The sequence below is a fragment of the Thalassophryne amazonica genome, chromosome 8 (assembly GCF_902500255.1).
Source record: "Thalassophryne amazonica chromosome 8, fThaAma1.1, whole genome shotgun sequence".
In the NCBI taxonomy this organism is placed as follows: Eukaryota; Metazoa; Chordata; class Actinopteri; order Batrachoidiformes; family Batrachoididae; genus Thalassophryne; species Thalassophryne amazonica.
Window position 1 is genome coordinate 22,699,869 of NC_047110.1, and position 24,857 is coordinate 22,724,725.

The 24,857-nt window shown below is 41.9% G+C and overlaps 1 protein-coding gene across 3 annotated transcripts in view; it reads left to right on the plus strand.

Moving 5' to 3' along the window:
- The window catches only part of LOC117515351 (protein inscuteable homolog), a 208,059-nt gene that overhangs the window by 114,192 nt on the left and 69,010 nt on the right, over nt 1-24,857 (plus strand). For all 3 annotated transcript variants that reach the window (XM_034175871.1, XM_034175869.1, XM_034175870.1), the window contains exons 3-6: nt 8,602-8,968; nt 16,494-16,546; nt 16,640-16,763; nt 20,242-20,355. In XM_034175871.1, the coding sequence (XP_034031762.1) occupies nt 8,602-8,968; nt 16,494-16,546; nt 16,640-16,763; nt 20,242-20,355 (658 nt within the window). The remainder of the gene's footprint in view (nt 1-8,601; nt 8,969-16,493; nt 16,547-16,639; nt 16,764-20,241; nt 20,356-24,857) is intronic.

A 24,857-nucleotide genomic window follows, 5' to 3' on the forward strand; every position in this document is an offset into this window, starting at 1 on the left:
ATTATTATTTTATTGTTACTTCTATTTTATCATTTGATTTTATATGGGCCACAATGGAAAGAAGAGTTTTCACTTCCTTGTGTCATCCATGTATTTTTGTATTTCATATACTTACATTGAACTTGATGCATCTTTGCAATCATGCATGCATGCCTTTAATAAATAGATGATTTACCACCCGCTGCTTGAATAGAGCAGTGATTTTCAACCTTTTTTGAGCCGCGGCACCCTTTTTATATTTACAAAATGCTGCGGCACACCACCAACCAAAATAATATTATAATTCTTTTACCTCTGGTTTTGCGCAAAACCCAATTATCGCAATAGAAAATCGATACAGAAAACACCGCATTTCAAAAATCCTCAAGCATTTTGCGCTCTGATCTCAAGTAGGGCTGTCATGATTAGGAATTTCTGGAGACGATTAATTGTCAGACAAATAATTGCAATTGACGAATATATTGTCTATTTTTTTTTCTTTTTTTTCCCTTCTTTATATTCTACTATTGTAGTATAATTACACAACTCTGGAAGAACGTTTGGCTTCTGTGAGTGGAGTGGGAATGGTGCAACATTTTTATTTTTATCTTCATTTTACATACAGTCCCAACTTTTTCTGAATTGTGGTTGTTTCTGTTGCATTTCTGAAATTGTTTCTCCTCATCAGTCATGTTTTGTGCTTAAACACTGCATTAAGCCCATATTGAACAAATAAATACCTTTGTAAAGTAACAGCTGTTAAAGTTCAGAGTTCTCACCTGCTTTTTGTGATCTGTGCATCTGAACATCACCACAGCTTCTCCATGTCAGGTTTTTTTTTTTTTTTTTTTTTGTGGCTCAGTTCATTCATATATTCTCATTTTTTAAATATGTTTTTAAAGCTATTTGACCATTTATTTCATCTCATGATCTCATAAATTCAGCATACGACACACACATGGTGTGAACAGGATGGTAATGGCAGAATCACACCTTTAGAGAAAGTTCAGAGAGAAGTAAAGGCAGCTTCACGTTTTCGTTTTGTTAACATGTTCACTCGGGTTAAAATCCTCTCTCTGCTCCTCGCTGGCTGCGCACTGAACGTGTTGCGCCTGCATTCAGGAATCTCCCTCACACACCCCCTCCCTCGCAGTCTGCAGCCTGTTAACTCACAGACACAGACACCGACAGCTCCGCATTTTAGACGGCTTTTGAAGAAGACGGCACTGTTTTAATCGGCCGTCAGCCTCCATGTTATTGTCCTGCCTCAAGACAAGAGCAAGGCTGCAGCACAATGACGTCAGATTCTGAGTCGTTTTATGCTTTGTGGATAAAATAAATAATTCACGGTAATCGCGAATATGAAAAATAATCGCAAATATGAAAAATAATCGTGATTGACAAATATTGTAATAATTGTGACAGCCCTACCCACGGCACCCCTGACGATGGTGCCGCGGCACCCCGGTTGAGAATCACTGGAATAGAGTGAGTCCAGAATGTAATTATCACCGTCCATTGTTCAGTGTTGTTAGCTAAAATCCACAGTTTCTACAAAGATATTAGTTCTATTAACGCTCCGTTTTGGCGGCATTCATCCTTGACCCAACATACATAAGCATACGAAACGGCAGATGTTAGCTCTCCCCAGTTTGTCTGTGATGGAAGCTATACACATGCACACACCCACACACACACACAGGGATGCAGACACACACACACAGATGCCACTTCTTTTTTAATATATTGTGGCAAACTGTGCAGAAGAATGAAAACGTTTCTGCATTGTGCCCCAAACAGTTGCTTTTATTTTTATACACCCATGAACAGACGGTGGTGGAAGATATCAAATGCAGTACACTTCTCACTCGTGGTAACAGCAACATGACACTAAACCAAACTGGCTAAATCAATTGAACTACACAAACACAGTAAATCAATAACACTATCAACATTGTTAAACTAATATGAACTACAATAACAACATTTGAAACTCCAAAACCCCAAACTCTGATGGTGCATTGCAGCCCAACCTCCATTGTTCACTATTGTTAGCTAATATCACTAATTTCTCATTAATTTCTGCTTTGACCAAAACACAGATCATTAAATGCAGGTTATTTACAATCCCAATTCCAATGAAGTTGGGACATGGTGTAAAATGTACGAGGTCTGTGAAAAAAGTAACGGACATTATTATTTTTTTCAAAAACTATATGGATTTGAATCACGTGTGATTACATCAGACATGCTTGAACCCTCGTGGGCATGTGAGAGTTTTTTCACGCCTGTCGGTTACGTCATTCGCCTGTGGGCAGTCTTTGAGTGAGGAGTGGCCCACCCTCTCGTCGATTTTTTCATTGTTTAGGAATGGCTCTGAGACTGCTGCTTTGTTTGATAAAATTTTTTTCAAAAGCTGTAAGGCACAACTGAGTGGACACCATTTGATAAATTCAGCTGGTTTTCGGTGAAAATTTTAATGGCTGATGAGAGATTTTGGAGTTTTACTGTCGCCGTAAGGATGGCCCACGGCGTCTGACGGCGATCTGCGCTCCGAGGCGGCGTCGTCTCGCTGTTTCAAGCTGAAAACTTCCTAAATTCAGGCTCTGTGGACCCAAGAGATCGTGAGATAACAGAGAACTTTCAGAAGAATTCGGGATCAGGAGTTTATCCAGACATTCCACTGTTAAAGGAGATTTTGTAATGAAAGAACGTGTGGGCAGATTCGCATGTCGGGCCGGACCCGACCGCGGGGGGTCGCCACAGGAAAAACACCTCCGTTGGAAACCTTAACGGACAAGTTGGAACATGCCCAAGCTGTTAAACAATTTCTGAGATACTCACTTGTTGAAAGTCATCAAAAGCCACCTGAATTTTTCAAATGGTTTTCAACACGGAGGTGTTTTTCATGTCGCGGCGCAGATGGATTTGTCACGTCGTCACAGATCCGACTCGGCAAATTCGTCCGCACATTCTTTCATTACAAAATCTCCTTTAACAGTGGAATGTCCGGGTAAACTCCTGATGCCGGCTTCTTCTGAAACTTCTCTGTTCTCTGACAACGTCCTGGGTGAACAGAGCTTTAAATTAGGATGTTTTCAGCTCGAAACGCCACCTCCGACCGCACCGATCTGCTTTGTGGGCTGTCCTTAAAGCGAAAGAAACTCCACAATCTCTCATCAGCCGTTAAACTTTACACCGAAAACCAGCTGAATTTCTCGAATAGTGTCCACATGGATATCCCTCACTGGTCCTGAAAAAATTTGATAAAGCAACGCGTGCCATCTCCCTGCAGCGTCTCTGACAAAGAGATTCCAATGGGAGGGAGAGTCCACACCTCACTCAAAGCCTGCCCACAGGCGAATGACGTCACCGACAGGCATGACAAAACTCACACATGCGCACGAGGGTTCAAGCTTGTCTGATGTAAAAACATATGAATCAAATCCATTTATTTTTTGAAAAAAATAAAAAGGACCGCTTTTTTTTATCACAGACCTCGTAAATAAAAACAGAGTACAATGATTTGCAAATCTTCTTCAACCTATATTCAATTGAATACACCACAAAGACAAGATATTTAATGTTCAAACTGATGCTTCAACAATTAGTGTCCTCAGTTCCAAAACACTTATTGAGTGTTGTTAGAAGGAAAGGTGATGTAACACAGTGGTAAACACAAAAACAATAAAGTTTATCAGTTTGTACATTAAAACTCTTGTCTTTGTGATATTTTCAATTAGATTGAAGAGGATTTGCAAATCATTGTATTCTGTTTTTATTTACACTTCACACCACGTTCCAACTTCATTGGAACTGGAGTTGTACAATTTAAATTCTTTTGCTGCAGAAATAAATAGGTTTTATTTACATGCATACAAGTAAAGATGATTTTGGTAGAATGCATATGGATTTGGTCATTCACACTCTGAGTTAATTTTTAAGCCACACCAATTAATATACTGGAATTTAACACCAAGAGCCAGTTTATATATATGATTAATATGGTCATCCAGTTCAAAAGATCAGTCCTGACCCTTAGCACTAGCCACTGACCTTACTAATTGCATTCTGTAATCTTGATCAAATGTCAGTGCTTAGGAATCTACAACATGCTGGCACAGATCCAGAACAAGGAACAGATTAGATCAGCAGTCAGGACCAAAGGTAGGGACTAGCATAAAACATCACTTGTCAGGACCAAATTAGGCTCAGATCTCTAATATCAGGATCAAAGATCAGCCATCAAGATCAAAATTCATCAAATGGAATTAAAGCTCAGTGACCAGGTTTAAAGGACCACTAATTAGGAAAAAAGATGTGTGATCATGAGCAAAGATCAGGATCACACATCATTACGAAGAAAGATGTGTGATCATAAGCGTGGGGGGGGGGGGGGTGTTGTTATGATTTACTGATGTCAAATTGAACCCAATATGCAGGCAGCAATCAAACTGGAGATGAAAGCAGGGTGATTTATTGTTCCAAAGAGGTGAATGACAGTCTAACAGGCAATGTGAGTGCCACGGGGGCCGAAGAGTCCAAAACAAACACAAGACAAAATACACAAAGGTATCAAGGAGAAAGACCAAACGGGGGGGGGCAGGTCAAAACATACATATGAACTTAACAAACAAAAAGGTGCCTCAAAGCTTAACAGAAAACCTGGGGTGAGTGGAACCAAAACATACAGAGGATAAAACATAACCTAAGAAGGAAATAACAAAACCAAAATACAAAACCAAGTACGCAAGGAAAACGAACATAGAACTCAAAAATGTACAACGTGAAAACAGGGGAACCAAACAAAACCCAAACCAAGGAAACACAAGCAGAAAACTAAAATGAAACTCAAAAGGGAACTGAGTGCAAGCTGGGGGAAACACAACATGACAGACAGGTGACCACGGGACAGGGAACAGACCACAAGCATGACACACACGGAGAAAACCCAATGAATACAAACAGAGGGGTGCGGACAAAAGGCAATGATAATTAACATATGAACGCAGGGACAGGACACCAAGAACACACAGGACATGAATGGAGAAGATACCACAATAGGAATAATGAATCCTCATCCAGTTCAGTATGGAATTTCATGTGCTGGGGTTGAGGAAAAGTAGAGCTTTTTAGCAAATTAATGCCACATGCAGCAGGCTAATCAGTGCTTCAATAATGAAGACACAAATGGGAAATAAAAGTCCATTTATACCAATTTCCTGTCCGCAAATTAGTTCAGCAGCAGGAAACTGAATTTTCCCTGCATACAATAATCAATAGAAAGAAGATGAACTCTGGCTTCATTTGTCATGTGCACCTAAAGAAACAGACATTGCTATTGTTTAGTCTACATTAAATCCAAACATTAACTAAATATTTTAATAAATCTCTATTCTGTAACATACATGACACATCTTGTCAGGAATGCTGGTGGAAACATTTTGAAAAGACATTCGCTGAAGGAAAGGGAATCCTCTTGGTTTCACAATTTTCCTACTGAAACTCAGTGTTTGTAATAGTAGTGCAGCTTAGGGCCCAGTACCCACCCTGCCACACGTTAAAGACAAAATGCTGGTGTGTGTGTCACATTTTTCCTCACTACCTCAGGAAAAATGGGTATCTGTAGTGCACGACAAGCTAAAAGTTAATCACAGAGCATATCTTGAACATATTCAAAATACGCATGGACATTCTTGTGACTCAAAAATGTGGCGAATGGTTTTAAATAAGCCACAGAGCTGAGTATGCCTGCGACTGTCGCAGTGATTTTGGAGGGAAAAATTTTTGCAATATGTGCATGACAGTCCTGCCACAGTCATGATATTTTCTCCAAAAAAAAGGAAGAGTCTGGAAAATTTGTGCCACATACAAAAGGCCATTCCACAATGGTGCCACCATCATGCATTTGCTGCGCCACAGTGTCTTTGCAACTATCACAAGAGTAAATGCACTGCATTTATATAGCGCTTGTGCATCTGCATCAGACACTCAAAGCGCTTTTACAATTAGCCTCACATTCACCCATTCACACAAACACACTCACACACTGATGTCAGGGTGCTGCCATGCAAGGCGCTCACTACACTCCAGGAGCAACTTGGAGATTAAGGACCTTGCCCATGGGCCCTTAGTGATTTTCCGGTCAAGCTGGGGTTTGAACTGAGGATTCTCTGCTCTCAAGTCCAATGCTTAACCACTAGACCATCACCTCCCACAAGCTCGTATATACAGCAGCTAAAATAACTATTTAACACGTCACCATATTTCTCAGTAAATACATCTGTAAAGGTTCTATTGACATGAAATTTTCACTAGATGTCAGTAACAACCCAAGTAATACACCGATAATAAGAAACCAAAACAAATAACTAAAGAAATTAATTCATGTGTAATAATAATGTGAATGACACAGAAAAAGTATTGAACACATGAAGAAAGGTACAACCCCAAATCCAATGAAGTTGGGACGTTGTGTAAAATGTAAATAAAAACAGAATACAATGATTTTCAAATCCTCTCCAACCTATATTCAATTGAATACACCACAAAGACAAGATATTTAATGTTCAAACTGATAAACTTTATTGTTTTTGTGCAAATATTTGCTCATTTTGAAATGGATGCCTGCAACACGTTTCAAAAAAGTTGGGACGGGGCAACAAAAGTGAGAAAGTTCATGAATGCTCAAAAAACACCAGTTTGGAAAGAGGTGAGGGTCATGATTGGGAATAAAAGGAGGATCCCCAAAATGCTCAGCCGTTCACAAGCAATGATGGGGTGAGGATCACCACTTTGTGAACAACTTCATTGGAACTTGGGTTGTACAAAAAGGCATGGAAATCCAGGACACCAGCTGAAATCTTTCAGTAATTCGAAAGCAATCCTGCCCCTTGTCAGTGCAAACTATCAGTTGGTTCAGTTCCAAGTGATTGCCAATAAAAAAGGTGTGTCATTACCAAGGTGTCATACAAGAAACATCTGATGATGGGTAAAAGCAAAAAGAAGGATTACAGAAGGATTTCTAAACTTCTGAATGTTCCAGTGAGCACTGTTGGGCCCATAATCCAGAAGTGGAAAGACCATCATTTCACCATAAACCATCATTTCACCATAAACCGCCCACAACCAGGTGCTGCTCACAAGATTTCTGAATTATCAGAAGAGTTGCCCAAGAGTCAAGGACCACTTGCAGACAGCAACTGAACAATTGTTTAAAAGAAAACAATAAGTAATGAACTCAACCACCATAGCCTATATGCACACTCGCCACACAAGACTCATAATGAATCTTGTTCAATAGAAAATCTATGGAAAGAAGTAAAGATTTGAGTTCATAGAAGAGGTCCATGGAACCGTTAAGATTTGAAGACTGTTTGTTTGTAAGGAATGGACCAAAATCAAACCTGAGCAATGAGTGCAACTAGTTTCTCCATACAGGAGACATCTTGAAACTGTCATTAGCAACAAAGGCTTTTGTATGAAGGATTAAATAAACGGTGTGTTCAATACTTTTTCTCTGTGTCATTCCATTCTATTACACATAACTTAATTTCTGTATTTATTCATTTTGCTTTCTTTGCATGTGTGGATTACTTGGGTTTTTACTGACATCTGGTGAAAATTCTATGTCAGTAGGACCTTCAGAAATATATTTACTGAAAAAATGGTGATGCATTCAATACTTTTTTTACCAACTGTATATGACTGCAAATTCACAGTTTGCCAAAACACTGATGAACCATATTTTTGAAGGGGCTGCAACAGAGATGGTTGATGACAATCCCAAATGGCTAACAGTCTTATCTATGTGTGACTGGGGCTTTAATTAAAAATGTAAAAGTAATTTTGCATTTTGTGATAAAATCATAGAATTTCATACACTTATGAATAGCCACATTCCAAAAATTACTGGATATTGAGCCATCATGTATTTTCAATATGTCATCCATATCAGCCATTTTTTTTCTAAATTCCTAATCTGAATTCTGTATCATAAAAAGGTATGAATTGGCATCTAAATCATCTATATCAGACTGTAATTGCAATAAGGTTGCAGAATAGAATTTTCAAAACAATCATGGCTAGCATCTTGAATTTTCAATATCTTGCATGTGTTGTCCAAATGTAAATTCCCAAGAGCGATGTATAGTATATAGATTCAATTAATTATGTCCTCATTATTCTACCATATACATAAATAATCTGGAATTAGATGTCGGCAATAGCTGACATATTGAAAATTCATGATGGCTCAATATTTAAATTTTAGTTAATACTTGTAGTTAAGTTTACCACATCTTTTGCAATAAATGTACCAGATTGCTTGCTTTTATCACAAAATACACAATTGCTGTAGTCAGCTGCACCATTATGATTGATCTTAGTGGACTGGACAGATTATTTAAGCATTTTACTGTTGTGTATAGTTGCTGATAATAGTATAAAGCTGTTTGATTTTATTGAAGGTGATCCTTTGAGCTGTATAATGTATCGATAAGATTTAGTGCACAGTTTAAACCACATAGTGCAAGCATTTAGTGCATGTCAACTCCATTGTTTTTTTTGTTATTTCTGATAAGTTCTGATCCTGTTTTTCTCTTCACATTTTTGATCCCACAGCACTCGAATGCAGTGTCTCCAGATCGACTCAGTCCAGCGTTGGATGGAAGATCTCCGACACATGACGGAGGTGGAGTGTATGTGTGTCCTCCAGGCAAAACCTATTGGGGTGGATGACGACGCTCAGCATGGAGAGTTGATTGTTGCCTCTGGAGTGGGTGCAGGGGACCACGTAGCCAGAAACAACCTACAGACACTCCTGCGCCGAGCGCTGGTGGTCAGTACTGAACTCGGCAAGATGTTCCAGAGGCTGGAGAAAGGACGCTGGCAGAGGGTGCACAGCACGGCTGTCCGAGCCAACTGCCACGTGCGCTCGCTGGTGCATGAGTACAGTGCTGCCCGGAGTACACCGCCTGAGATGCAGAAGGTGATGGTTCACTGTAGAAAATGTTTGAAAGAGAAATCATCTTTGGTGGCCTCATAAGTTATCTCAAGTTGGTGACCCAAGGCTCAGATACTTAGTAAAACATTGTGCAAATTATTGGTTGAGCTAATAGGATTAATAAATGGAATAGTTTTGACTGTGTTGAATGTTTGGTCTCCAAAGTAAAGGTCAAACAATGTCGACGTCTATTTTATTCTGTGACATGTAACATATGTTACCCCATAATGTGATAACTAAGCATGACAAATGGTGCAAATTGTTCCTTTGTAAAACTCTATTAACTCAACCAATAATTTGCATCACTTTTTAATCAAAATTGGAGCAACTCTAACTTTTGACTCCTGCATAAACTGAAATTGACCACCATTGTTGCTGTTTTTACCCCATAACTCTATAAGATTCAGTTATAGACAGTTCAAACTATACCTTTTTGGAATATTCATGTTCAGACAAGTAATGTGGGATAGTTTGCAATGTGACTGGAGCATCTTTTAGTTTAACCCCTGTGTAATTGTTCAATTGACCCCTACCTGGCTGCCTATTGAAAATTCAAGTGGCCAGTCTGATAAACACTGTACACTTATTCCACCCTGGCAATGGAACAGTTCAAGGACATCATAAAAAGTCAGAAATTAACATGACATTCTTACCCATGATAAGTGTATGATACAGCTGTATATCTTCAAGGCCCTTGGTCCCAAATGAACCAAACTTGGCACATGGGTAGTACCAGTGAGAGAAACAATCACCATTGCAACACTGCTTGATTTGCATACTAATTACATCATGGGGTTAGTGTGTGCAAGATAATATTTTGGCTCACAGTGACGACATTACTGGAGCTAGAGACACAAAATTTTGCCACAGCAACAACTGACTCCAAGCCAACCCTAAACATACCAGATGACATTAACATTTATTTAGGACATGAGGTCATCCAGTGCACAATTTTACCCAGAGCTATGTAGGTAAGATAAGTTACCAGATCACAGCTTTGTGTTTGTTTAAATATGTACTTACTTCCACCATTTCTCCCAATTTCTCTTATGGCTTCGGACAGTGGACTTATCTCTGTGCTTGTTCTGTTGGACCTCAGTGCTGCTTTTGATACTGTTGACCATAAAATTTTATTACAGAGATTAGAGCATGTCATAGGTATTAAAGGCACTGCGCTGCGGTGGTTTGAATCATATTTGTCTAATAGATTACAGTTTGTTCATGTAAATGGGGAATCTTCTTCACAGACTAAAGTTAATTATGGAGTTCCACAAGGTTCTGTGCTAGGACCAATTTTATTCACTTTATACATGCTTCCCTTAGGCAGTATTATTAGACGGTATTGCTTAAATTTTCATTGTTACGCAGATGATACCCATCTTTATCTATCCATGAAGCCAGAGGACACACACCAATTAGCTAAACTGCAGGATTGTCTTACAGACATAAAGACATGGATGACCTCTAATTTCCTGCTTTTAAACTCAGATAAAACTGAAGTTATTGTACTTGGCCCCACAAATCTTAGAAGCATGGTGTCTAACCAGATCTTTACTCTGGATGGCATTTCCCTGACCTCTAGTAATACTGTGAGAAATCTTGGAGTCATTTTTGATCAGGATATGTCATTCAAAGCGCATATTAAACAAATATGTAGGACTGCCTTTTTGCATTTACGCAATATCTCTAAAATCAGAAAGGTCTTGTCTCAGAGTGATGCTGAAAAACTAATTCATGCATTTATTTCCTCTAGGCTGGACTATTGTAATTCATTATTATCAGGTTGTCCTAAAAGTTCCCTAAAAAGCCTTCAGTTAATTCAAAATGCTGCAGCTAGAGTACTGACGGGGACTAGCAGGAGAGAGCATATCTCACCCGTGTTGGCCTCTCTTCATTGGCTTCCTGTTAATTCTAGAATAGAATTTAAAATTCTTCTTCTTACTTATAAGGTTTTGAATAATCAGGTCCCATCTTATCTTAGGGACCTCGTAGTACCATATCACCCTAATAGAGCGCTTCGCTCTCAGACTGCAGGCTTACTTGTAGTTCCTAGGGTTTGTAAGAGTAGAATGGGAGGCAGAGCCTTCAGCTTTCAGGCTCCTCTCCTGTGGAACCAGCTCCCAATTCAGATCAGGGAGACAGATACCCTCTCTACTTTTAAGATTAGGCTTAAAACTTTCCTTTTCGCTAAGGCTTATAGTTAGGGCTGGATCGGGTGACCCTGGACTATCCCTTGGTTATGCTGCTTTAGACGTAGACTGTGGGGGGGTTCCCATGATGCACTGTTTCTTTCTCTTTTTGCTCTGTATGCATCACTCCGCATTTAATCATTAGTGATCGATCTCTGCCCCCCTCCACAGCATGTCTTTTTCCTGGTTCTTTCCCTCAGCCCCAACCAGTCTCAGCAGAAGACTGCCCCTCCCTGAGCCTGGTTCTGCTGGAGGTTTCTTCCTGTTAAGAGGGAGTTTTTCCTTCCCACTGTTGCCAAGTGCTTGCTCACAGGGGGTCGTTTTGACCGTTGGGGTTTTTCATAATTATTGTATGGCCTTGCCTTACAATATAAAGCGCCTTGGGGCAACTGTTTGTTGTGATTTGGCGCTATATAAAAAAAAAGTTGATTGATTGATTGAAGGATGACATGTTTGCAGACTACTCAAAAATGAATCATTGAATAAGTCAGCATTAGCACAAACTCCATTATGTTTTATTTAAAATTAATGACTTTTTTAAATTTATGTTTCAAGATATGCCGTTTTCAGAATCAGAATCAGAATTTTGTTTTGTCAGAAGTTTATTGCCATTGCCAGTGAACAGGATTCACAGACAAAGGAATTTGCTTCGGTACAATGGTGCAACATTAAGAAGAGATAAAATGCTAGGATAAAATATAACATATGTGTCAAAATAAGATAAAAAAAAGAAATATGAAATATGAAAGGCTGTGTGCAACAGAGAAACAGAGAAACAGAAAAAACAGTGCAGTGGGAGGAGTGCAATTAAAAACCAAAGTACACTGTCTAAAGTGACCCGTGATAAAATGATAAAGTGACAGAGTTAAGCTTAAGGTGACTGAGTTATGAGGTGTTCATGAGTCTAACGGCAGAGGGGAAGAAACTGTTCTTATGGCGGGAGGTTCTGGTCCGGATGGACCGTAGCCTCCTGCCCGAGGGGAGTGGTTTGAATAGACCATGTGCAGGGTGAGAAGGGTCAGCTGTGATCCGACCTGCTCGGCCCAGAGTCCTGGAGACGTGCAGGTCATGGAGAGATGGAAGGCTACAGCCGATCACCTTCTCAGCAGAGGCCACAATGCGCTGCAGTCTGTGTCTGTCCCTGGCTGTGGCCCCGGTGTACCACACCGTGATGGAGGAGCAGAGGATGGACTCGATGATGGCCGTGTAGAACTGCACCATCAGCTGGACAGGCAGCTTGGCCTTCTTCAGCTGCCGCAGGAAGTACATCCTCTGCTGGGCCTTCTTGATGAGGGAGCTCCCACTTGAGGTCCTGGGTGATGGTGGTGCCGAGGAAGCGGTGACAGACCACAGTGGTGATGGGGCTGTTGGTGAGGGCGAGGGAGGGCGGGGGGGCTGTGGCTTTCCTAAAGTCCACGATCATCTCCACTGTTTTCTGGGCGTTGAGCTCCAAGTTGTTGCTGCTGCACCAGGTCACCAGCCGGTCCACCTCCCTCCTATAGGCAGACTCATCCCCATCCGAAATGAATCCAATGAGGGTGGTGTCGTCCGCAAACTTGATGAGCTTTACAGAGTCGTAGCTGGAGATGCAGCAGTTAGTGTAGATGGAGAAGAGCAGAAGGGAAAGGACACAGCCCTGTGGAGATCCTGTGCTGAGAGCCCGAGTGTTTGAGACATTTTTTCCCAGCCTCACACGCTGACTCTGGTCCGTCAGGAAGTCTGTGATCCACCTGCAGGTGGAGTTGGGCACGTGGAGCAGAGAAAGCTTGTCCTGGAGCAAAGCTGGAAGGATGGTGTTGAATGCAGAGCTGAAGTCCACAAACAGGATCCTAGCGTAGGTTCCTGGGGAGTCCAGGTGCTGCAGGATGGAGTGCAGGGCCAGGTTTATGGCGTCATCTACAGACCTGTTGGCTCTGTAGGCAAACTGCAGGGGGTCCAGGAGGGGGTCAGTGATGGACTTCAGGTGGGATAAAACCAGGCATTTGAAGGTCTTCATGACTACAGAGGTGGGAGCCACAGGATGGTAGTCATTAAGTCCAGTGACGCGTGGTTTCTTGGGGACCGGAACTATGATTGAGGACTTGAAACAGACTAGAACATGGCATGACTCCAGGGAGGTGTTGAAGATCCCCGTGAAGACTGGGGCCAACTCATCAGCGCAGTGTCTCAGGGTGGCAGGAGAGACACAGTCTGGGCCCGGAGCCGTACGTGGATTCAGCCTTTTGAAATGTCTCCTCACATCATCCTCTTGGACCGAGAGGGCAACAGGGGGAGTGGGGAGGGCAGCAGTGAGAGGGGGGAGGTCCAGAGTGTTTGAATATCCAGTTGTGTGGGGGGGTGGGGAGGTGTGAGTCCTTGTCTTCAAAGCGTGAATAGAAGACGTTCAGGTTGTTGGCCAGCTTCAGGTCGTCAATAGAACGAGGTGCTTTGGGCTTGTAGTTGGTGATCTCTTTCAGCCCCCTCCACACAGAGGCCGAGTCGTTGGCAGAGAACCTTTGCTGCAGACGTGAACTGTACATGGATTTAGCCTTTGCCACCTCCTTGCTAAATCTGTACTTTGCACCTCTATAGCTGTCTCTGTCTCCTTCTCTGAAAGCCACCTCTTTCTGCTGACGGAGCTGCTGGAGTTTAGGTGTGAACCAGGGCTTGTCATTGTTATATCTCACCCTGGTAAGCTGTGGGATGATGCTGTCTTCACAGAAATGAATATATGACGCCACAGTGTCCGTGTAGTCATCTAGACTGTCTGTTGAAGCCTCAAACATATCCCAATCCGTGGTGGCCAAGCACGCGCGTAGCTCCTCTACAGCTTCATTGCTCCACACTTTAGACGTCCTCACAACAGGTTTAGAGAGTTTAAGTCTCTGTCTGTACGTGGGGATCAAGTGGACCATCATGTGATCTGAGAGTCCCAAAGCTGCACGGGCCACCGCGTGGTAGGCGCCGGTCACTGTCGTGTAGCAATGATCTAACGTGCTCCCTTCTCTGGTCGGGCATTTAACAAACTGTTTGTACGAGTTCTATTAGAAAAGTATCCGACCTTATTATTTTTTTCAAAAACCATATGGATTTGAATCACGTGTGATTACATCAGACATGCTTGAACCCTCGTGGGCATGCAAGAGTTTTTTCACGCCTGTCGGTTACGTCATTCGCCTGTGGGCGGTCTTTGAGTGAGGAGTCGCCCACCCTCTCGTCGTTTTTTCATTGTTTAGGAATGGCTCAGAGACTGCTGCTTTGTTTGATCAAAATTTTTTCAAAACTGTAAGGCACAACTGAGTGGACACCATTCGATAAATTCAGCTGGTTTTCGGTAAAAATTTTAACAGCTGATGAGAGATTTTAGTCTGGTAGTGTCACTTTAAGGACGGCCCACGGTGCCTGACGGCGATCTGTGCTTCGAGGCGGCAGCGTCTCACAGTTTCAAGTTGAAAACTTCCACATTTCAGGCTCTGTTGATCCAGGTAGTCGTGGGAGAACAGAGAACTTTCAGAAGAAGTCGGCATGAGGAGTTTATTCGGACATTCCATTGTTAACGGACATTTTGTAATGAAAGAACATGCGGGCAGAGTCGCATGTCAGGCCGGTCCCGACCGCGGGGGGTTGCGATAGGAAAAACACCTCCGTTGGAAACCTTAACTGGCAAGTTGGAACATGCCCAAGCTGTTAAACAGTTTCTCAGTTACTCACTTGTTGAAAGCCATCAAAAGCCGCCTGAATTTTACAAATGGTTTTCAACACGGAGGCGTTTTTCCTGTCGCGGCGCACACAGATTTGCCGAGTCGTCACGGAAACGACTCGGCGAATTTGCGCGCATGTCTTTCATTACAAAATGTCCTTAAACAGTGGAATGTCCGCATAAAGTCCTCATGCCGGCCTCTTCTGAATCTTCTCTGTTCTCTCACGACGTCCTGGGTGAATTAAGCCTTAAATTAGGATGTTTTCAGGTCGAAACAGGCCGACGACGGCGCCTGGAAGCACTGCAGGACATCCCGCTCCATGGGAAGTCCTTACACCGACAGAAACACCCCATAATCTCTCATCAGCCGTTAAACATTTCACCGAAAACCAGCTTAATTTCTTGAATAGTGTCCACTCGGATATTCCTCACAGGTCGAGAAAAAAGTTTGATAAAGCAACGCGTGCCGTCTCGAGCAGCGTGTGAAACAAAGGAATACAGCCGAGAGGGCGGGACCACATCTCACTCAAGGCCTGCCCACAGGGAAATGACATCACTGACATGCGTGAAAAAACTCACGCATGCGCATGAGGGTTCAAGCATGATTGGTGTAATTGCACGTCATTCAAATCCATATAGTTAAAAAGAAAATAAAAGGGTCGGTTTATTATCTAATAGACCACGTATTTTGGTCATTCCTGACTGAGATTCCCTTTGTTAAAATCACCGAGAATTATAACAAGAGAGTCCGGAAAGTCTCTCTCCACGCTCATAATCTGATCCGCGAGCGCGCGCTCGGCCTCGTGCACGTCCGCGCTCGGTGGAATATACACAGCAAAGTATGAAAGAGTTAAACTCACGTGGAGAGTAGAACGGTCTGCAGTTTATGAGGAGATATTCCAGAGAGGGACAGTAGTGTTGGGAGATCACAGTCACATCAGAGCACCAGGCGTTGTTGATATAGAAGCAGAGTCCTCCACCTCTTGTTTTTCCACCAGAGAGTGCTCGGTCTCTGTCTGCGCGGAGGAGTCGGAATCCCTGTAGTTGGAGCGCGCAGTCCGGTGTCTGTGCGTTTAACCACGTCTCCGTGAAGCACAGTACACAAGATGAGGAGAAATCGCTATTCTTCTTCATCAGCAGTGCCAGCTCATCCATCTTGTTGTGGAGTGAGCGGACGTTGGAGAGAAATATCCCAGGTAGGGGCGTGCGCGTGCCCCTTTGTCTGAGGCGCACGAGAGCTCCAGCTCGTTTTCCTCTCCGCCGTTGTCTCACTTTTTTGGCCAAAAAGTGAACCAGTTCAACTGCAGGCACTAAAAAAACTGGTGTAATGTCCGTGGGTGTTGATGATTTGATCTTTAGAAGCTCCTCGTGGGTGTAGGGACACGATGACACACAATTCACGCACAAAAACAGACAAAACAGGGAGCACCAGAATACCAGGGCGCCTTCACGTGGCGCCATCTTGCGAATGAACATATTTTTATTCAACTTTAGAAAATGTTGAAATTTTGGATAAGTACTTTTTCCATTAGAACAATGCATGGACTGCAAATGACTGCCCTCATTTGTGGGTATGTTTTTTTTTTCTATATTCTTCATTCATAAGTGGTTTAATGCATTTGTTATGTTCCATTTGCAACAGTATGAGAAATCTCTACTGGAAAAGTGTATGGAGCTGACCAATATTACAGAGAGGTAAAACATTTAAAATAGTGAACAATTTCAACTTGTAAACACTGGCTTTGTGTAAAATATATATATAAAAAAATGGTTCTATTATACCTACAGGTGCCTTCACACTGATGATGAGTTCTTCCTGAAGTCCATGAGGGAAGCAATCCATGAGATCCTGACTGATGTCAGTGATTCTTTTAGCACCATGATTGACATGGCTTTAGCCAATGAGATCAGGGTATGTATCTGAATGGATTTTTTTTTTTTTTTTGCATAACCTTTTAGAATGTATACTTGTATACATTTGATCAAAGGAAATCTTGAACCTATGTGCACATATGGTAGCTTACTTCTCGTGTACAATTGAAAGCAAATTAACCCACATAGTCCTATTTTTACTTGTTTTATTTCATTCTACTATGATTTTCCACAAATACATTTTATGCTTTTACATATATAAAATATGAAAGCAATAACAAACACACTAGTATTAGAGGTATTAGGGATTAGAGGCATTAGTATTAGAGTATTAGTCCTAATCAGGAGGAGGAAAATCTGACCATATATCCTTATTTTTGCCTCACTACATTGGCTTCCTTTTCATGAGAGTTCCGATTTTAAGGTTTGCATTATTATTAACTTAGAAACTTTTAAATCAGCTAGCACTCTCCTACCTGGTAGATCTTGTGAAACCTTATGTACCAGCCCATGTTCAGTGTTCTCAGAATGTAGAAATTGCAGTGAGGAAAATAGGTATTTGAACACCCTGCAATTTTGCAAGTTCTCCCACTTAGAAATCATGGAGGGGTCTGAAATTTTCATCTTAGGTGCATGTCCACTGTGAGAGACATAATCTAAAAAAAAAAAAAAAATCCGGAAATCACAATGTATGATTTTCTTTAATAATTTATTTGTATGTTACTGATTCAAATAAGTATTTGAACACCTACCAACCAGCACGAATTCTGGCTCTCACAGACCTGTTAATTTTTCTTTAAGAAGCCCTCTTATTCTGCACTCTTTACCTGTATTAACTGCACCTGTTTGAACTTGTTACCTGTATAAAAGACACCTGTTCACACACTCAATCAATCACACTCCAACCTGTCCACCATAGCCAAGACCAAAGAGCTGTCTAAGGACACCAGGGACAAAACTGTAGACTTGCACAAGGCTGGGATGGACTACAGGACAACAGGCAAGCAGCTTGGTAGAAGACAACAGCTGTTATGATTATTAGAAAGTGGAAGAAACACAAGATGACTGTCAATCTCCCTCGGTCTGGGATTCCATGCAAGATCTCACTTTGTGGGGTAAGGATGATTCTGAGAAAGCTCAGAACTACACAGGAGGACCTGGTCAATGACCTGAAGAGAGCTGGGACCACAGTCACAAAGATTACATTAGTAACACATGATGCTGTCATGGTTTAAAATCCAGCAGGGCAGCAAGGTCCCCCTGCTCAAGCCAGCACATGTCCATGCCCTTTTGAAGTTCACCAGTGTCTATCTGGATGATCCAGAGGAGGCATGGGAGAAGGTCATGTGGTCAGATGAGACCAGAATAGAGCCCGCATGTTCTTTCATTACAAAATCAACTCCGCTTACCATGTTTAGAGGATGAGAACAACCCCAAGAAAACCATCCAAACCATGAAGCATGGGGGTGGAAACATCATACTCTGGGGGTGCTCTTCTACAAAGGGGACAGGACGATTGCACAGTATTGAAGGGAGGATGGATGGGGTCATGTATTGCGAGATTTTGGCAAGCAACCTCCTTCCCTCAGTAAGAGCATTGTAGATGGGTCATGGCTGGGTCTTCCAGCATGACAATGACCCCAAACACACAGCCAGGGCAACGAAGGAGGGGCTCCGTAAGAAGTATTTCAAGGTCCTGGAGTGGCCTGGCCAGTCTCCAGACCTGAACTCAATAGAAAATCTTTGGAGGGACCTGAAACTCCAAACCTGAAAGATCTAGAAAAGATCTGTATGGAGGAGTGGACCAAAATCCCTGCTGCAGTGTGTGAAAACCTGGTGAAAAACTACAGGAAACATTGACCTCTGTAATTGCAAACAAAGGCTACTGTACCAAATATTAACATTGATTTTCACAGGTGTTGAAATACTTATTTGCAGCAGTAACATACAAATAAATTTTTAAAAAAATCATACATTGTGATTTCCGGATTTTTTTTTTTTTTTTTTTTTTTTTTTTTTAGATTATTGTCTCTCACAGTGGACATGCATCTAAGATGAAAATTTCAGACTCCTCCATGATTTCTAAGTGGGAGAACTTGCAAAATCGCAGGGTGTTTGAATACTTATTTTCCTCACTGTATGTGTCTCCCAAAGGTAGAGATGAAGTCTGTGGGTCACAGAATTTTTTTTTTTTATGTAGTTTACCCATTGAGATAAGACAACATGATTCTGTTGAATCTTTTATAACTCAGACTTAAGGGTTGGGCACTTGGTACCACAACACCCTCAAAGGATAATGATTGATTTGGTGATTGTGTCATCAGTTATGCGACCATGTATCTTGGACACTCGGGTGAAGACAGGAGTGGAGCTGTCAAAATGATCACCACCTGGTGATGAGCAGGCTCAGACGGTGAGGCAAGCCACTGAATTGCCCTGGAAAACCTTAAAGAGTTGTGAAGGTCCTCTGGAAACTTCTGAAAGACCTAGCCTACACAAGAACCTCCTTCCTCTGGAGCGTATCCAGGCTGATACTCAGGGACAGGGTAAAATGTTTGAATATCCCAGATGAACTCAGAGTGGAGCTGTTGCTCCTTCACATCGAAGGGAGCCAGTTGAGGTGGTTAAGGTATTTGGTGATGATTCCACCTGGCTATCTCCCTCGGGAGTTCTTCCAGGATTGTACAACTGGGAGAAGGCCGTGGAGAAGCCCCAGGACATGCTGGAAGGATTACATCTCCCAGCTGGTTTGAGAATGCCAAAGGATTACTCAGGAGAAGTTAGAGGTCTTGACCAAGGATAGGGAAGTGTGAGATGCACTGCTTAGTCTGCTGCCACTGCGACTCGAACCTGCAATATCCACAGCCAGTGAAATACCCACAGTTATGTACATACTTTTCTCTTTTTTAAAGTACAATCTCTTTTTTGCTACTACGTACTTATAATTGTTTTCTTTTTTTATTTGCCCTTTGAACACACCTTTTTCATTCTGTTAATTTTTTGTTTATTTTCTTTTCCTACTCAGGCCTTCTAAGTCTGCGTGTGGTTTATATTTGCACTGAAAAGACTTGCACCTTACCTTTAGTTGTAGTTGCTACAATGACAATGAAGAATATGAATCTGAGTAAAGTGGCAGAAAATGAATGAATGAATGAATGACTCTGGGTAGGCTTTCCATTGGGAATAATTCAGTCTAATTAGAGTTTTGTGCTATTACCATAGTGTGCTACATTTTAATTAATACATGCAATACATTTTAAGTTTTAGTTTTTGTGTTACGATGGATTTTCTAGTTAATTTGTGCTGTGCTCATCCTTGTTCAGTTGTATTGCTTTTAGTTATGGTAATTTTGATGAGTGATTGCTGATGTGAAAGCATTTTGAAATGCACTCGAAAGTGCTGTTTAAATAAAATGCTCTTTAAATAAATGAATTATAATAATTATTGTTATTATTATTTAAAGACAATTCCCATTTCTATCCATGCTACAAAAAGAACTCAAAGCTTGTGCATTGCAGGTGCTGATCAAACAGATTGAGTCATCGGACAGTGTACACACCATTGCCAGTGCCATCAGTAACCTGCTGTCTCTAACCCAGGATGGACCCCAGCTATGTAATATCATTGCAAAGGTAATCTGCTGTTTGAACATGTCTTATGTCATTCACTAGTTGAAGGTTCTTTGATTTTGCCATAGCTCTTCTTTGATCCTCCTGGCATCCGTCTGTCTGTGCGAGACAATGGTGTTTTTTCTTTGTATTTTACGCTTTTCCAGTTCACAAGTGCCACAAGTAAGGTCTAAACTTACCAACCCCTGGAGCAAACACACAGGTGACAGTGGTAAGGAAAAACTCCCTCTGATGATTTGAGAAAGAAACCTCAAGCAGACCAGACTCAAAGGGGTGACCCACTGGTTGGGCCATGCTACCAACACAGTTGACAATACAAATATACATGATTTTTTGTCTTCATTGATAAAATATTAAATACAGCACTTTCAATTTATATGTTATTGTGTTATTATGTTATGTTATTATTATGTTATTATGTTATGTTATGTATTACATGTTGTAATGTGAAGTGTTAAATATTTCTGTTTGTGTGTTTAAAATCTATGAATAAATCATACATGAAAAAAGAGACTTGCACTGAGGCATGGATCAATGAGGACTCAGTACCTTAGATAGTACAGTTAGTTTTGTTATATCAAGGCACACTTTTTTGTAGAACTCTTACCCAATCTCTGGTGCAGGCAACCTCATTTGATAAAGTTGGGTAAACTATACTTTTAATTGGAACTCGTATTTGCTAGAAATACTTTATAGAGACTAGTTTGTAACATAAAATATCAACTAAGTGACAGCTTCATGTTGGAGTGGAAGATTGAAGGATTGTAAAACAGATCAAATCTAAGGACCCTTTCACACATAGCAGGAATAAGTATGAATCAGGGCGAATAAGTGAACCACGAACACATTGAGCCAACGTCGGAAGGGACACACAGTCGGGCAGGCATGAATGATCCCGCTACGGGAACACAGTGCGAACAGCTGGAGCATGTGGAATCACATTGCGCTGCTGCTGTAGAGAAACAAAATGAAAACTACACACCATATAAAACATTGCAATTTCCAATATTTAATCCCTTTTATTGAGTGGACAACACAAGCATGAGCCATCTGTTCCTCTGTTAATGAACCATGGTCACAGATGTACAGTCATGAAATGACATGAATGAAGCTGTGCACTCTCATTATGTCTTATTGTGTCCAGCTGGCTATATAAATAATTACTACAATCACCGGAAAGTGATAGATTAGATACTGGTGTATAATTAGTGAAAATCACTGGGTTGATGTAAATAATAAATAAAAGGGGACCCAATACAGCACCCTGCAGTGAAATAACCCTGGTTAAATAAAAAATAAATGCCGCTCACTGGATTTGAATCTGCAATTTACAAAAGTTCTGATTAACAGACAGAAACTTTACCACTGCCCTACAATCGCTGTCTTATAACAGGAGTGTAAAATGCCTAAAATCAATAAGGAGATAAACGTATTTTAAAAAAGAGAGAAATTAGATAATGTATAGAAGAGGAAGTTTTCGGCGTTTTTAATTATGGCAAAAAAAGTGCCATAATAACTGACAAAACAGTGTTTGTTACGGCGTATTTTTGGTGATACGTAACTGAAAGTGGCGTATTTGTCACACTGTTGGCTTGCCATAGTCCTGTGAGCGGTGCGGCGCCGAACAGACACCGTGTCATCATGTGGAACAGAGCTCACGTGGGTGACGTGACATTCACATCGCCGCTGCGTGGGCACATGAGCTGATGGTCCGTGTCACCTGGGACAGCCTGTCAGTGTGAGCTGTGCACTCGCCCGCTGCAGCCCGTTGCAAAGGCGATATAAGTTTTTATGTATTTCCATGTGAGTATAGCAAGCAGACACACGCGCGTCAAGGCATAGAGTTGTAAGGTCATGTCCTTCAAAACACGGTAGGTGTTCCCCAGCTGGGACATCCAGGACCAGAGATCTCAAAAGCTGCTGCTGTCGGCAGCCACGCCACCCCATCTATTCAGGGCACAGACCAATGCGTCACTGTCTGTTTCTGTGTTTTTTTAGTTATTTGTTATGTACACTCAACAAAAATATAAACGCAAACACTTTTGGTTTGCTCCATTTATGAGATGAACTCAAAGATCTAAAACTTTTTCCACATACACAATATCACCATTTCCCTCAAATATTGTTCACAAACCAGTCTAAATCTGTGATAGTGAGCACTTCTTCTTTGCTGAGATAATCCATCCCACCTCACAGGTGTGCCATATCAAGATGCTGATTAGACACCATGATTAGTGCACAGGTGTGCCTTAGACTGTCCACAATAAAAGGGCCACTCTGAAAGGTGCAGTTTAGTCACACAGCACAATGCACAGATGTCGCAAGATTTGAGGGAGCGTGCAGTTGGCATGCTGACAGCAGGAATGTCAACCGAAGCTGTTGCTTGTGTATTGAATGTTTATTTCTGTACCATAAGCCGTCTCCAAGCATTTCAGAGAATTTGGCAGCTACAATCCAACCAGCCTCACAACCGCAGACACGTGTAACCACACCAGCCCAGGACCTCCACATCCAGCATGTTCACCTCCAAGATCGTCTGAGACCAGCCACTCGGACAGCTGCTGAAACAATCGGTTTGCATAACCGAAGAATTTCTGCACAAACTGTCAGAAACCGTCTCAGGGAAGCTCATCTGCATGCTCATCGTCCTCATCGGGGTCTCGACCTGAACTCCAGTTCGTCGTCGTACCACCGACTTGAGTGGGCAAATGCTCACATTCGCTGGCGTTTGGCACGTTGGAGAGGTGTTCTCTTCACAGATGAATCCCGGTTCACACTGTTCAGGGCAGATGGCAGACAGCGTGTGTGGCGGCGTGTGGGTGAGCGGTTTTCTGATGTCAATGTTGTGGATCGAGTGGCCATGGTGGTGGTGGGGTTATGTATGGGCAGGCATCTGTTATGGATGAAGAACACAGGTGCATTTTATTGATGGCATTTTGAATGCACAGAGATACCGTGACGAGATCCTGAGGCCCATTGGTTGTGCCATACATCCAAGACATCACCTCATGTTGCAGCAGGATAATGCACGGCCCATGTTGCAAGGATCTGTACACAATTCTTGGAAGCTGAAAATGTCCCAGTTCTTGCATGGCCGGCATACTCACCGGACATGTCACCCATTGAACATGTTGGGATGCTCTGGACCGGCGTATACGACAGTGTGTACCAGTTCCTGCCAGTATCCAGCAACTTCGCACAGCCATTGAAGAGGAGTGGACCAATATTCCACAGGCCACAATTGACAACCTGATCAACTCTATGCGAAGGAGATGTGTTGCACTGCATGAGGCAAATGGTGGTCACACCAGATACTGACTGGTATCCCCCCCAATAAAACAAAACTGCACCTTTCAGAGTGGCCTTTTATTGTGGGCAGTCTAAGGCACACCTGTGCACTAATCATGGTGTCTAATCAGCATCTTGGTATGGCACACCTGTGAGGTGGGATGGATTATCTCAGCAAAGGAGAAGTGCTCACTATCACAGATTTAGACTGGTTTGTGAACAATATTTGAGGGAAATGGTGATATTGTGTATGTGGAAAAAGTTTTAGATCTTTGAGTTCATCTCATACAAAATGGGAGCAAAACCAAAAGTGTTGCGTTTATATTTTTGTTGAGTGTAATTGTGTATGTAGTTATCGTAGTACTTATTTATATACCTGTTCTGGCTGTGGACTCTGTGTTTTTAATGTGACACATTGTGTGCACTGAGCCATCATTTTCAGCTGTCAGTGAGTCTCTGGCCCGTAATCAGCTGCAAGATGAGTTGCTGTACTGTGTGCGCTCAGACGTGTCACATCTGTACATACATTGCTTACTTGCATACTTGCAGTGTAATATGAATGTAACGGTGTAAAAGAAAAAGAAAGTAATATGAATTTACATTTTTTCCAAGGTAATACAGCTCCACACGTCCTGTTGCAATGTGAGTGCAGCAGGTGCATTACAAGCACTTCTTGGTGAGATGACACTAGAAAGCAGCACTTGGAGCATGTGCAAAAGTTGCAATGTGTCCATATTCCATAATAATGTGCATTGTGTGAGGAGAAACTCATTTCAGTTGCTCATACCTGTGATCATGTTCTTGTGGTCACTTCACATCATAGACCAGGCGAAGACTGAAATAAAAATGGAATAAAACAAAGGCTTGGCTGTGGACTCAGCTCACTCTTCAACATGACAGCCTGAAGTACTGTTGATGCACCACAAGTCACCCTGTCGGCCTTATTTAACACCCCAGTCTGCTAAATCTCAATCACTGTTTGTCTTAACGTGCCCGTATGCTGCTCTGGCCAACCCAAAGAAAAAGTAAAAGCTGTACGGAATCCATTTTTGAATATGTGGGTTTTACCACTGATTCTATCCACCAGTGTACTTTTGATATTAATTCCCTGTCGCCTGCTTTATTCTAGACACGCCCGTGTTATGATCAGCTTCAGCTTTCACAGAATGCATGTGCCATCTATCTAAAAAGCTATTTCACTGTGAGATAAGACAAGA